The sequence below is a fragment of the Clarias gariepinus genome, chromosome 17, assembly GCF_024256425.1.
Source record: "Clarias gariepinus isolate MV-2021 ecotype Netherlands chromosome 17, CGAR_prim_01v2, whole genome shotgun sequence".
Taxonomy (NCBI): Eukaryota; Metazoa; Chordata; class Actinopteri; order Siluriformes; family Clariidae; genus Clarias; species Clarias gariepinus.
The window spans coordinates 25199336-25214669 of NC_071116.1; the positions used below are offsets into that span (position 1 = coordinate 25199336).

Consider the following 15334-nt stretch of genomic DNA (forward strand, 5'->3'; position numbering starts at 1 on the left):
ATGTTAAACTTATCACATTTAAACATCTGTACTGTACCTACATTTACCTGTTCGGCCTCATGAATCAGCGGGGGGAGCTCGAATGTATTGTACTTTTCGAGTGTTCATTGTGTCATAGCTGTTCTCCCCATTACCCTTTTCTACACTTTGACCAAACACCAATATTACCCAATACTATTGCACAACTTACTCTGACATGGAGTCTTTCCTGTCGGTTTGCATAATACTGATAAACCCATCCCTCTTTCAGTTGTATTTAAACCCAGGCACCCACTAAAGTTCATAAATTTCCAGCATTAGAGTGAAAAATGGTAAGTTGACTCAAAAAATGTATTGTGAATTATTTTACAGTGAATTAATTTTCTGTAAAATGTCTCATACAGTAGGTTTCATTAACATTTCTTGAAATGACCTGGAGTTAATTTTGGTTTATACAGAATGTCATTTGTGTACACATTTGTTTAAATTGTTGTTCTAATGGCTATTATTTAGACCTCTGATGTTTACACACATTTTCAAATTTTTTAATATTTGTACAGCTAAGTTTTTTTTTATATTTTTATATTTTGTTCTTATCTCCTATATTTTTTATAGCTAAAGTTTTTCTATATTTTATTTCTTATTTTATTCTATAATTTATTTCTTATTTATAATCTTTTTTAAGGTCACGGGCAGTCGTATAAACATTTCATTGTATATCGTACTGTGTATGACTGTGTATGTGACAAATAGAATTAGAATTTTAAGTTTTTCTACTGTACACATTTTGTACCCAACAAAATTTTTTAAGGTTGGAAGGGAGAAATACTTTATGCATGCTGCTACAATGGTTGTGCAGAGTTAGAAATGTAGCATTTTAATTTTGTAACTGCTAGTGATACAGTAATATTGTAATAACAGATATAAGTTTGGTCATGGAAAATAACCTTTAAAGTCAAAATGATAAAAGAGTTTAAAATAAACTTGCTGTAGTTCTCTTGAAAAAAAAAAAAAAGCAACTTTTGTCCTGATCAATTTGTTCATTTTTGTTTGGTTCCAAAGTCTATGCTGAAAAGTTCCGTGTTTGTGGGGTTTCTCTTGTTTGCTCTCTTCCATATGAGCCATGCTGCCTGCTGGAGTGGAATACAGAAACCAGGTTAATGTTACCACACGCACACACACACACACACACACACACACACACACAATCCTTATAACTGGCTTTAGAAGCAAAGGATTTTAAAACCAAATTTGTATGGTCTTGTATGGTAAATATTTGTATATTTACACTGATACAGGACATGTACCAAACTATGTTAGTATGTACAACCATACCAGATTAGAAACCTGCTGAACTTTACTGGTTACTGGTGGTAGCAAACTGCCGATGTTTCTACCAGTCAGACACATGTACAGTTGTGTACCCTGGCCTCATTGGGTGATTTAGCCTTTTATCACAAAACACAATCAGCTGAGACAGCCCCACCCCCAGATGATTTGATTGGGGTATATGTTAAATGGTGACTAAGTCACTGTGACTTTAGCCACAGCCTTTAGCAAGTTTCTTAATTGCCTTCCTCTGAAATTGTAAGCTTTTACCTTGCTTGTTAATTTCCGCTAGCTTGCTAAAGATGACACGTTTTTTATGAAGGGGCATCAGGACTCTTTGAGTGTCAAATGCATTCTTACTTTGTACATTTTGTGGCATGCGCCTAAATCTCCTATCACTGCTCGTTTACTCTGGAGCTCACTATGTAGGTCGCCTTCTGCAGGTGTAAGAGGGAGGGTGGGGCCATGGGAATGTCTCTCACTCTATTTCTGACTGGACCTGAAAAACTACAGAGCTGAGTTGTGCGGCAGATGCTAAAAGCGCGAGTCAGCTCTATAGTTTTTCAGGTCCAGTCAGAAATAGAGTGAGAGACAAACAGACCAACAGACCCTGAGCTACACTCCTCCCCATGTTTAATAATGCAGGGACAAGCCCAAAGTCTATTACTGAGAAACAATCACCAACCGGTGCCCATTCCTGCAGAAGGGGAGGCCACCTACCTGGTATGCTCCAAAGTGAGCGAGGAATGATAGAGATTTAGGTGCACGCCACAATTTGTACTGCTCCACAAGGCTTGATATACAGTAGGCAGAGAATATGCTCCATTCCCATACAACTCACTGCTGTTCATCTAGGTTTTTCAAACGATTTCCACATTTGTGTGCTCACCAGGTTCTCCAACCTAATTGTCTTAGGATAGTGTGACCTTGTACTGTACATAGTAATTAGCCACATAAGATTGGACAGCAAAACAAATGAAAGGCACCATAGCTTAAACTTCAGAGAACAGTATTGTTACTGCTGTGTATCAATGTCCACAGCTTTTGATGGGCTTAGTAGCACTGGTAGAGGTGCAGAACCTCTCATTACTGAGCTAGCCTTTGACAATGGAGATGCTGCATGGTGATCTTTAATGTGGTCTTCCATAGCTTTGTGTTCTGATGGCAACAGGGAGAAAAAACTATCCATAGGGGAAGTGAGCAGATTAATGACATAATCAAATGTTTTACGAGCCAACATTAGTCAACATCTTCCATAATATCATAATAGTCCTGGGCACTTGGGAACAACTTTACTTGATCTGCAGTGGTTGTACTGTAGATCAAACTTGAATGCCTTTGAGGTACTGTAGCTCTGGAAACATCAGGAAACAGAGATAGAAATAAACCAAGTAAAGGTCCATTATCCTTATATTAAAAGATTTTTAGGTGGTAGCCTAGCTGGAATGTGATTTGTGCATTTTGCATGGTCATGGGTCCTGCCCCTATAGCTGTTGATCCAGTACAAATACCAATATGGGGTTTAGGGATGGGTTCACCAATAATCCTAGTGTCCTTAATAAGGTTTTATCAGTAAAATAATGTAAACTGGTGTTTTAAATTCAGTGAAGGCCTCCAGAATAACCTCTTGAGCATCTTCCCTGGTGAATGTAACAGAGGTGAAAAAGAAAAAAAACAGACTAATACTTATGAGTGGGGAGCGTCCTGCCATCACAGATCCTACCAGTTGGGTTCATACTTCCTGCTTTGATTAAATCCAGGACAGTGCAAAACCAATGTTACACCTGTTATTGCATGTATGTCTTTCCATTTACAAATTCCAGCAAAGCATAGCAACATGGGGTCCAGCACCAATAATCAGTTGATAAATACCTTATCTTCCTGGTCCTTTAACACAATTAAGAAAGTTTCAATCCGAAAAGCTCCAGCCGTAATAGAAAAATGTTCCTTTTACCATGCCACTGAGAAAAGTTGTTTTTAGGTGTAGCAGGGATATCAAAAGCCCCCCCAACCCCCATAAACCCATTCACACTTTTATCAACAACTGGACATGATACATTTACTTTGTGTTAAAATGAAACTTTAATGGATTAAATGGTGCCAGTAACTGCATGGTAAAAGAGAAAAAAATTCATATAGTAACTTAAATAAGCAATCTTTATAATTGTGTTAAACATAGAGTTGACCACCAAATGAACATGCATATGAGGCAAAAGTGAACACAGGCTCAACAGTACTAGCCAATTACAGATAATAATGTCTTCAAACTTTCCATCTTGATTTATGTTTTTTATCTGCATTATTTGGACCTGCATTATGTTTATGCATTGTGCTGCTGTCACATAACAAGCTGAATAGATAACTGCACAATTTACTAGGAGTATAAGTATTTACTGTATAAGTGTCCAGTTAGTTCATATATTACTGTAATGCTGATCACTGACTCTGTTTAAGGCATGACTCACTGTAAGGATACTTTGGATAACAAGTGGCATCCAGTCGGATCCACCTGGAATAACAAACTGTGTCAAAGATGCACATGCACAGCTCATTCCATGGGATGCTGTGATGGGTAAATACACACAACACACAACAAAATGCTCTTAGATGCAGCATATATAAACGGATGGACATATGTAGGGTTATTGAGCCTTTAACGACCACTAGCACTCAATCTTAAGTGTAATTTTTTTGCAATTAAAAACTGATTTCATTTAATCTGGTGTTAAACAGAAAGAAGTGAGAATTCAGGACACCCAAATCTACAAATCATTTAAAACCCTTATATAAATAACAGGAGCAAATACAATAAATACAATTATTGTACGTCAACATGGTTGCTTTATTGTAACAAAGTACATTGCCACATTTTATATTATTGTTATAGATGAAATATTTTATATCCTTTTTACTGTCCATGGTACAGTATATCTTGTACCACTCATTGTGCAGTAGAACTTTACATTTCTCACATCCCTAGATAGTGTATTTGTCACAATGATGGGATGGATGGGATGTTTAAAAGTAGCAGCCAATAAAGATCTCACCTAGAGGATTACCAAAAATATTGCATTGACCCTTCAGGAATTACAGCCACAGTCAAACTAATGAGCCAACCTACTGATATGAAGCTGATATCATAACAAATTTAATTAATTCCATAACAAATTAAGGGATTAGAATCTGTGTGAATTTACATTTGGTAGATGTTTATGCAAATTTATAGAGATGTTAGTGCAAGTGAAAGAGGCTATCTTTAAGCTGGAAGACACAAAACAGACCTACAGTACCAGAAAGACAGCTACTGTATCAGAAACTTAAGGTGTCACCAAATCAACAACTTTAAACATTCCTTAAAAAAGAAATGCACAGGTAAACTTTTTTGGGGAAGAATAATCCCTACCCTCTAGAGGTCTTATTCTTATTATTGTTAAAGTCTACCAAAAGAGTCTTTTGTGAATGAAAATACAGTGGGTTTATGTACCTCAAGATGCCAACACTCAAGAACAGAAAGCTTGTAGCAGAAGGATAGGAGGAGCTTACAATCCAAAAGATACTGCATCGTTTATCAAACATGGTGGAAGTAGTGTTATGACATGGACATTTATGGATGCTATTGGTTATGTGATTGCTAATAGATGTACTAGGATAAATTTTGACATGTACAGTTGTATACTTTCTGTTGAGATTTAGCCAAATTCTGCAAAACTAATAGGACAGTGTTTGACAGTATGGATGGATAATGATACCTATGTGTGTATACTGCAATAGGACACAACTAAGCTAACAAAATAACAAACAAAAGGGTAAATAAATACTTTTTAATAGATGATGTTCCTTGATCCTCTACAGGATCAAGACTTTGAGACTAAATTTAAAGTTAGCACCAATATAAGTATCACTATTTCGACTATTTTTTTAAATTAATTGTCACAACCCGAACAGAAAATGCAAACTAAAAAAGGAAGTGTAGGTCGTTGGTGCCCGTGTACTGATATTTTGTATGCGAGCATATTTACTAATTTTTGTGCTCTGTTTCTAATTTTATGCTCAATAATTGCAAATTGTTGCAAGAATTTAACTTTTTTAAATTGTAAAATATACTTCTACTAATTTGATGATTTAGTTTAAAATGATCTTTTATTTTATTTTACAGATGGCCAACAAGTGTGTCTGGAGGTTGCAGCATTAAATATGATTATGAAACATGTACATATGAACTGATTCATCTGGATAAAAGTGTTCCATGTGGCGCTGCTGGGAAGTGATTGTCAAGATAAACTGAATTAAGGTCATCACAAAAATAATACAATGATAACTTTGATTAAACTTTGATCGTTAAAGCACAATAAAGCATTGTAGACTTACATTATATGGTTTAATAATACAATATACAGGCTAAGCCCTAGAGTTTAATAGAAGACAATCCTGGATCAAGTACAGAAAAATATATGAATGAGTTCTAAAATAAAAGTTGGCTATGACAGAAAGCATGATCAATATAACTATTAAAATTTTGCTAAACCGTGCAAAATACAAAACTGAGCTATAAACAGCAATTGTGATTACCATTAACATGATCATAACAGGCTTGATTTATTTTCACAAGCTTTTCACATATTATTCCTGTAATCTAATGCAATCAAATGTTGAAGAGTGTAAATTTAACCTGAATTGACATTGCAGCAACATTATTGAATAATGTTGAATGACCATTGTTATTTGCTTGTGTTTCTATGTTAGAACAATGTTGCTGTACTAACATTGGTGATTTAATGTTGGTTTCTTAACAATCTTAATAATATTTTCTTTTTCATTTAGAATAATGCAGCATCCATTTGCTTAACAAAGATTATACAATTTTTGTTTTTAGCTTTATCACCTTGCACTTCTAGGGTCTGAGTTCGATTCCCACTTCTTTGTGCATGGATATTGCATGTTCTTCCCATGTTTGGTAGGTTTTCTCCAGGTTCCTCCAAGAGTCCAAAGACATGCATATTAGGTTTATTGGCATTCACAAATTGCCCATAGTTTGCATGTGTCTGTGCCCTGCAATGGATTAGCACCAAGTCTAGTGTGTAACCATATTTATTTAAGAAAATTATGATAATCATAACAGCCTACTGCATTTTATTCTTACAGTATAATCTGCTGACGCAGTATCACGTCCTGAAAATGAATAAATTTTATAGTCATTTAGTTTCATTTATTTCAGTTAATAAATCTACTACAAATTTAAAGAACACAAAATATAAGAAGACATAAAACCCTACACACGTAGCTTTTCTAATTACACATAACATTTAAGGGCTCCCTGTGTTAACATTTACTTTGCTCAAATTCGATCATAATAAGATTTGTCACACAGGCACGAGGCGAGGTCTTACAGTCAAAAGGAGGGAGTATGGAAAGAAAAGGAGAAAGATAGTTGAAGGTGTACACATGCAGGTCCGTTGTCAGTGCCCAGCTGGCATGCGGGCACACGGTTGGCAAAAGGCGGCGCTGGGCAGAGTGGAGCACACAGGGGAAGCATTTCGCACGTTTCCATAACGGCAACCATTTCCGCTTATCATTAGGCACAAGGAACACTGGGACAATATGTATGAACAATTAACATTCCTTTAAAATAAACACAATTTAAATAGAAAGATATGAAAAATATATATTTACATAGGTTATTCAATTCAATTTTTTCAATTCAATTTTATTTGTATAGTGCTTTTAACAATTGTCATTGCTCGCAAACGAGCTTTACACAATCAAAAGAATTATTTAAGTTTGTATGAAATGTAAGTGTGCATGAATCAAGATGAGCAGATTGTCCCTGGTGAGCATGCCGCTGGCGACAGTGGCAAGAAAAAACTACCTGAGGTGGTAATAGGAAGAAACCTTGAGAGGAACCAGACTCAACAGGGAACCCATCCTCATTTGGGTGAAACAGAAAGCAGGAGTTGATCTGCATTTATACTGTTGATCTGCATTTATATTTAGGTGGCAGGCAGTTCAGCTATAACAGTTGATGGTAATTGATGTTAATATGAAGTCCAGGTAGTTATTGGAGACTCAGGAAGACTTGTAGGAAATTCCAGTCTTGAACCATCTAGCAACTGCAGCCAAGTCAAGTCCTCTGAGAAACAGCCGTCAACACCAGTCGAGGTCAACACCATCTTCATGGTAGAGTGAAACCATCCCCACACACCAGACAGATCCCAAAGAGACATAAAGGGCATCCATGCGATGAGATTTCCAACCAGAAGCGGGGCACCAGGATGGGTCAGAAAGGTCCAGAGGGCAGAGGGAGTCTGGATCACTGGCAGCTCATGTGTAGCTCGACAGAGAGAGGGAAAAGAGAGGGGGGGAGAGAGGGAGGAGAGAGAGGAAGGAGAGAGAACAGAAGAGGGGAGAGCAAAAGAAGAGAGATAACAGTTAGGTATGGTCGCAGTCACATAATGAATAATGTGAATGTATATTTAGTGTAGAGTGCAAGCAGAGACTCCGGCAGGACTAACTATAACAGCATAACTAAAAAAGCCAGAAGGAAACACAGACATGAGGGCTCCCTGAGATGTAAAGCAAACAATCACCTCACCGTCAACAAACCTGAGTAATCAATAAGAGTGGGTAAGACAGCATCTAAACAAACCAGGTCACCATAATACTTTACGCCCATGAGTCCCCCAGATCTGCCCCTTTACCCAAGACAAATCTATTTATAAAAATGCTTAATTAAATAAATAGGTTTTTAGCCTGGACATTATTTGTAAGGCATTACAATAGTCCAACTTAGAGGTGATAAAAGCATGAACTAGTTTTTCTGCATTGTTTAGCGACAGTATCTTTCTTATCTTGGCAATATTTCTGAGGTGAAAGAATGCTATCCTGGTAATATTATGTACATAAGCTTCAAATAAAAGGCTGAACTCTATAATCACACCGAGGTCTTTTACTGTTGCACTTGATGAAAGGCCATCTAAGGTTACAGAGTGATCTAGAATCTTACTTCTAGCTGTATGCGGTCCTATGACTAGAACTTCTGTCTTATCTGGATTAAGCAAAAGGAAGTTAATTAACATCCAATTTCTTATTTCCTGCACACATTGCTCAACTTTAGTAACCTGGTTTATCTCATCAGGTTTTGCTGAGACATATAACTGTGTGTCGTCAGCATAACAGTGAAAACTAATACCATGCTTACGGATTATGTTGCCCAGAGGAAGCATGTAAAGGGAAAAAAGCAATGGGCCTAAAACTGAACCCTGTGGAACACCAAACTCCACTAGAGAACATTTAAAATAATCACCATTTAAGTCTACATACTGATACCGATCGGTCAAATAGGATCTGAGCCAGGAGAGGGCTGTACCCTTAATTCCTACTACATTTTCTAACCTGTGAAGAAGAATACTATGATCAATGGTGTCAAAAGCTGCACTGAGGTCGAGTCATACAAGCATGGTTACACAACCATGATCAGAGGGCATATCGCCTGCCACACCAGGGGCGAAAGGACACTGGACCACTAATACTACAACCAAAGATGGCTACAAGGGACAATCTCGACCACCGTATGGAAAATCCGACCACGCCGCCATCCAAAATACCGTATAAACAGGCTTGAGCAGGAATTTCCGGCTCAGAGGAAGGTTGCGCACTGAACAGACTAATCAGTGGCCGCTCTACAGGATGCACTCGATGATGCAGACTGCGACATGTTCTGGCATCAACGTGTTTATTGAAGCAGTTCATCAGCAAACTAATAAAACTAAATAAAGGGATGATACCATGCAAAAATTGACCATCAGAAAGTTGGCCGTGGGTGGATAAGGCCTGTGAAAAAAGCCTGGCAGCATCTCTACCACCTCAGACGCTAGAGATCTTATACTGCCCTCTAAGGTGCTTAAGAAACTACTACTCCTGCACTATAGAGAGCATCTTGACTGGAAGTATCACAACCTGGTCCAGGAACAGTACCATGCAGGACAGACGAGCTCTATAGAGGGTGGTGGGATCAGCTGAGCCAAGCTCCCTGACCTTCACTTGATCTACAACAAGTGGTGCTAGACCAAAGCCAAGAAGATTGTGAAAGAGCTCAGCCACCCCTACAATGGACTGTTCTCTCTGTTGCGGTCAGGAAAGCGCTTCTGCTCCCTAAAGGCCAACACAGAGAGACAGAGGAGAAGCTTCTTCCCATAGGCTATAAGGAATCTCAATCATAGTACCACATACTGTAGGAAACTCTGAGCTGTTTTTTCACTACTAGTCACATGCCCACTTGCATTTGCACACCGCAGAACTGCAAACTTTGAATTGCGACATAGAAGTTACACACATTTACACATTACATATTTGCACATTTTGCACACCAAAGAACTGTAAACTTTGAACTATAACCTTGCACACTATTCTGCACATTCCGCACATACAGTGGTGTGAAAAACTATTTGCCCCCTTCCTGATTTCTTATTCTTTTGCATGTTTGTCACACTTAAATGTTTCTGCTTATCAAAAACCGTTAACTATTAGTCAAAGATAACATAATTGAACACAAAATGCACTTTTTAAATAAAGGTTTACTTATTAAGGGAGAAAAAAAACTCCAAATCTACATGGCCCTGTGTGAAAAAGTGATTGCCCCCCTCGTTAAAAAATAATTTAACTGTGGTTTACCACACCTGAGTTCAATTTCTGTAGTCACCCCCAGGCCTGATTACTGCCACACCTGTTTTAATTAAGAAATCACTTAAATAGCAGCTACCTGACACAGAGAAGTAGACCAAGAGCACCTCAAAAGCTAGACATCATGCCAAGATCCAAAGAAATTCAGGAACAAATGAGAACAAAAGTAATTGAGATCTATCAGTCTGGTAAAGGTTATAAAGCTTTTTTTTAAAGCTTTGGGACTCCAGCGAACCACAGTGAGAGCCATTATCCACAAATGGCAAAAACATGGAACAGTGGTGAACCTTCCCAGGAGTGGCCGGCCGACCAAAATTACCCCAAGAGCGCAGAGACAACTCATCCGAGAGGCCACAAAAGATCCCAGGACAACATCTAAAGAACTGCAGGCCTCACTTGCCTTAATTAAGGTCAGTTTTCACGACTCCACCTTAAGAAAGAGACTGGGCAAAAACGGCCTGCATGGCAGATTTCCAAGGCGCAAACCACTTTTAAGCAAAAAGAACATTAAGGCTCGTCTTAATTTTGCTAAAAAATGATTGCCAAGACTTTTGGGAAAATACCTTGTGGACCGACGAGACAAAAGTTGAACTTTTTGGAAGGTGCGTGTCCCGTTACATCTGCCGTAAAAGTAACACAGCATTTCAGAAAAAGAACATCATACCAACAGTAAAATATGGTGGTGGTGGTAGTGTGATGGTCTGGGGTTGTTTTGCTGCTTTAGGACCTGGAAGGCTTGCTGTGATAGATGGAACCATGAATTCTACTGTCTACCAAAAAATCCTGAAGGAGAATGTCCGGCCATCTGTTCGACCACTCAAGCTGAAGCGATCTTGGGTGCTGCAGCAGGACAATGACCCAAAACACACCAGCAAATCCACCTCTGAATGGCTGAAGAAAAACTGAAAGAAAAATGAAGACTTTGGAGTGGCCCAGTCAAAGTCCTGACCTGAATCCTATTGAGATGTTGTGGGATGACCTTAAAAAGGCGGTTCATGCTAGAAAACCCTCAAATAAAGCTGAATTACAACAATTCTGCAAAGAGGAGTGGGCCAAAATTGCTCCAGAGCGCTGTAAAAGACTCGTTGCAAAATTATCGCAAACACTTGATTACAGTTATTGCTGCTAAGGGTGGCCCAACCAGTTATTAGGTTCAGGGGGCAATTACTTTTTCACACAGGGCCATGAAGGTTTGAATTTTTTTTGTCCCTAAATAATAAAAACCAAAATTTAAAAACTGCATTTTGTGTTTACTTGTGTTATCTTTGACTAATAGTTAAATGTGTTTGATGATCAGAAACATTTTGTGTGACAAACATGCAAAAGAATAAGAAATCCGGAAGGGGGCAAATAGTTTTTCACACCACTGTAAACTTATTTTGCCTATAACCAGACAAGGTTATACATTACATTTCAACTTTTTTTATTTTTCAATTTATTGTATTTCATTATTTTATTATTTTTTTAGATTTCTATTTTTATTCTTCTATTTTTTTTATTATTATTTGTACATAATGTAAATCTTAAAAGTCATTTACAGCTAAAGTTTATCTTCATATTTTTCCATGTTTCAATGCTCTATATTTCTAATTTGTAAAATTCCCTTATTTCTCTTATTTTTTACTGCAACTTTGTTTTTAAAATTTTAGGTCATCAGCAGTCGTATGAGCATTTCACTTCAAATTATACTGTGTATGACTGTGTATGTGATGAATAAAATTTGAATTTTTTACATTGAAAACTCTTTATATTTTACAAAATATATCACCAAAATCACACTAATAAAGTCAATGTTATTTTTTACTTATAATACACTTAGTGGTAAAGAGTAGCACATACACAGAGCAGTCTGGAATGTAAACAAAATTAATGGAAGGGAAGAAAATCCCTCCTCTAACGATAAAAGTTTGTTGCTCTGGCAGACAAACTCGGCTTTATTGTACCTAAATAAAGTCTATTTTTTATACCAGAAAACACAGATGACTTCAGTCTAATAATTAGATTTTTACCACAGCATAACTCAAAGATCTACATATGATTTTTGTGACTAAATAAAGCACACCGTGGGTTTATAAAATGTGCACAACCAGGTGTAGTTCATTTTCATTAATTACCTGCGTGATGGAGTTGCCTGGCAACCCGACATTAAAAAGCCTAAGCTCATAGCTGCGGTATAGGGACATGTGGTGTTATTTTTGTGGAGTTTTTTTTTTTTTTTTTTACTTTTTTTTTAAAGCATGCACATATCTCACTTTTAGAAGTAAGTATAAACACAAATTAGAATGCATTACTATATTGTAATTAGCGTATCCTGAATTCATGCTGTAGCTGAGTCAAAAAGCCCCATTGTTGTAATGGTGTTAAGAAAATTGTACCTCTGGTAATAATAATAATAATAATAATAATAATAATAATAATAAAGAATAAATAAAATAAATGATGGTGTCCCATAACAGAATAATATAAAAAAATATTTTCATGAAAATTGTACACTTACAGTAACATAACCATAAAATAATAAAATGTACAATCTCTCATTCTTTGATATTTTTTAATGGTGTGCAAATTGCTGTGGTGTGAAAATATGTACAATTCAAAACATGTTTTTAACTTTTTTTTGTTTGGTTGGTTTTTGATAAAAATGATTCGCTTAACAATGTACTTGAAAAAAACCCCACCATTTTGGGGTTTCCTATTTGCCTTCCTTTTATCCACTTTACAAATGGGCAACAAATGTGTCACCATTCAATTTGATTATCAATGAACATGTGAACTAATTGTTCTTTAACATCCACAATCCAAAGTCCTGGGTTGACTTGAACAGCCCTCATACTTTTAATATCCGCATCCATGTGTATATTCATGCTGACCAGTACATATTCAAAAGGTTTAAAATAGTACAGCTTCAGCACCAAGCAGATTTGTTACCAGAATAGGTCATTGTGTTTTTAAAGTGGGAGTAATGGGCCTTGTACATCCTCAGAGGTGTGCTTTCAGAGTAAACGGCACACATCTTTAGGGCAACCCAAAGAGTTCGCTATTCGTTCAAAAGCGTTAAAATAGCTGTCCATTTCCGATTCTCTTAAATAGGGATTCCAAAGGAATGCGTTTACCCATGTCAAATGTGGTGTACCCAGAATTAGTCAAATTATCACTCACCGATGAGAGGCTTGGGTGCACAGGAGGGATCTAAGGGTTTATAGCTGCCTCAATATCCAATTTATGCAACCTCACTTCCTTATCGGCCTAAATTTCGAGCTTGCGGACTTCTAGACGTGGATCCAACTCTGCTTGGCGGGCTTGTGCTCGATCCTCTGCCACCAGACAGAGCCGTGCCAGCTCCCCTTTGTATGTAACTCCTCCCTCGAACTCAAAGTACTTGGTGAAAATGGTAAGAAAGGTGCACAACAGGTCCGACGTCCACATTAGTGTTTAACTCGGCCGTCTCTATCTCCCCTTTACCTGCCCCAAGCACATCCTGCCCCTCGCCACTAGGATCAGTCTTTCTTTCCGCATGAGCTAATTTTAAAACTCTCAATTCGCATAGCCGATCTATCACTTTGCTTTAATTTGTTTCTTTAAGGATTGCTTTGAAACAGGAATCTGATAGTGGGTAGCTATTATAAGCAAGTCATCTTTCCTGCATTTTTCAGTTACCTCCCATGTGGGATTGTCAATAAAACTTTGCAGGGTAAATGCCATGGTCAAGCTTAATATTCTAATTCGCGTTGATGCTTCTTAAGGTACGTTATTTACCCTAAGGTTGTCTAAGCATCTAAAAGACAGATGAGCCACTTAATTTCAAGTTCAAATTTAAAGAATGCCTCCTCAACTAACGTAAAAAGTAAACTTTTTAGGACAAGCCCCTAATTATGTTACACTTTTCTATTTAGTCGTTACATTTGCTTTTGCTGTCTAAGGGAGATAGGAGGCTGACATAAGAAAAAAATTTTAAAAGGAAGGTTAATATATTTAAGACCGTCACTGATTACTATTAGAAGAGTCACTTGTGTACAATGATGAGACAGACTCGAGAGTAGCACTGAGTTTTAGCAAACTTTAGTAATTCAAAGCACCAAAACACACACCCAATTGCTCTATGGTTACAGTGGAAACCAGTAGTACAAGCAGAGAAAGAAATAATATTTACAGAAAATTTATACAGAAAGATCGAATAACACATAAGACAGTGGGAGCCACAAGCGGAGCTTAAATCAAATAAATAAATAAAATAAAACACTTTCTAACTTATGCGCGGCAGTCAATCTAACCTATAAACAAAACTAAAAAAACAAAATCAAGACGTGGGATCCCCACTAACTACATTGACTAGCCCAAAACGTAAGTAGAACAATTAGCTCTCACTCCTATCTAGTGTGTCTAAACAAAGTCTTACTCTATCTTCTGCTTATATAAACCCTAAGGCATACTAACCTGGACTCGACACCGTGAATTGGAGGTACGTCCAAGAACTCGTACTGGGCGCAGTCAGACCAAAACAATACACGTAGAGAGAGCTTAGCGTAAAACACGCCATTTACCAATCACTGTCACAATATTCAAAACACCGGAAGTATATAGCATCGCCGTAACAATATACACTACCGTTTAAAAGTTTGGGGTCACTTGCAAATTTTTTTGTTTTTGTTTAGTGGTTTATTCTCTACATTCTACAACAATACTGGGGATTTCAAAACTATAAAATAACACATATGGAATTAGGTAATTATGTAACAACAACAAAAACAAAAGTTAGTTGTTATTTTAAGACACAGAGGTCAGCCTTTCTGTAATACTGTAGTTCTTGCAAGAACAGTATTGTCAAGTGCATTTGCAAAATCCGTCAAGTACCATAATGAAACTGGCTCTCATGAAGGCCATCCCAGGAGGGCGAGACCAAAACCTACCTCTGCTGCAGACTAAAAGTTCATTTAGAGTTATTAGCCTGAAAAATGACCAATTAACAGCACCTCAGATTAGAGGCGTTCAATAACTGTTCAAAGGAGATTAATGCATTTTTGGACGCCTTCAGCATTCCTTTACAATGTAGAAAGAAATAAAAATCAGGAACGAGCATGGAGTTAGAAAGTGCAACCCTGCCTTTTTTTTTTTACACCGCTTAACCCCTCAAATGAGGCGAACTATGGCATCAGTGCACAAGAGCTTCTGACCATCAAGCTTGCCCTGAAGGCATGGAGACACTTGTTCGTTGGGACAGGGATCCCATACATGGTCTGGACCGACCACAAAACCTGAAATATTTATAGAGCGCAAAGAGCCTGAATTCTCACCAGGCTCTGTGGTCACTTTTATTTGCATGTATAACTTCATCCTCTTCAATCATCCAGGG

The 15334-nt window shown here is 37.4% G+C and overlaps 1 protein-coding gene across 1 annotated transcript; it reads left to right on the forward strand.

The window, feature by feature from the left end:
- The first annotated feature begins 239 nt into the window (after positions 1-239).
- Positions 240-6503, forward strand: LOC128505732 (beta-microseminoprotein E1-like). The gene is made up of 4 exons (XM_053476301.1): positions 240-311; positions 1042-1135; positions 3763-3880; positions 5465-6503. The coding sequence occupies exons 1-4, from the start codon at positions 309-311 to the stop codon at positions 5574-5576; spliced, it is 327 nt and encodes a 108-aa protein (XP_053332276.1). The 5' UTR covers positions 240-308; the 3' UTR covers positions 5577-6503.
- The last annotated feature ends 8831 nt before the right edge of the window (positions 6504-15334 follow it).

Coding starts and splice junctions, on each gene's coding strand:
- LOC128505732 (XM_053476301.1), top strand. Junction 1,136..3,762: donor GAGTGGAATACAGAAACCAG/GTTAATGTTACC, acceptor ACTCTGTTTAAG/GCATGACTCACTGTAAGGAT. Junction 3,881..5,464: donor TCCATGGGATGCTGTGATGG/GTAAATACACAC, acceptor TTTATTTTACAG/ATGGCCAACAAGTGTGTCTG.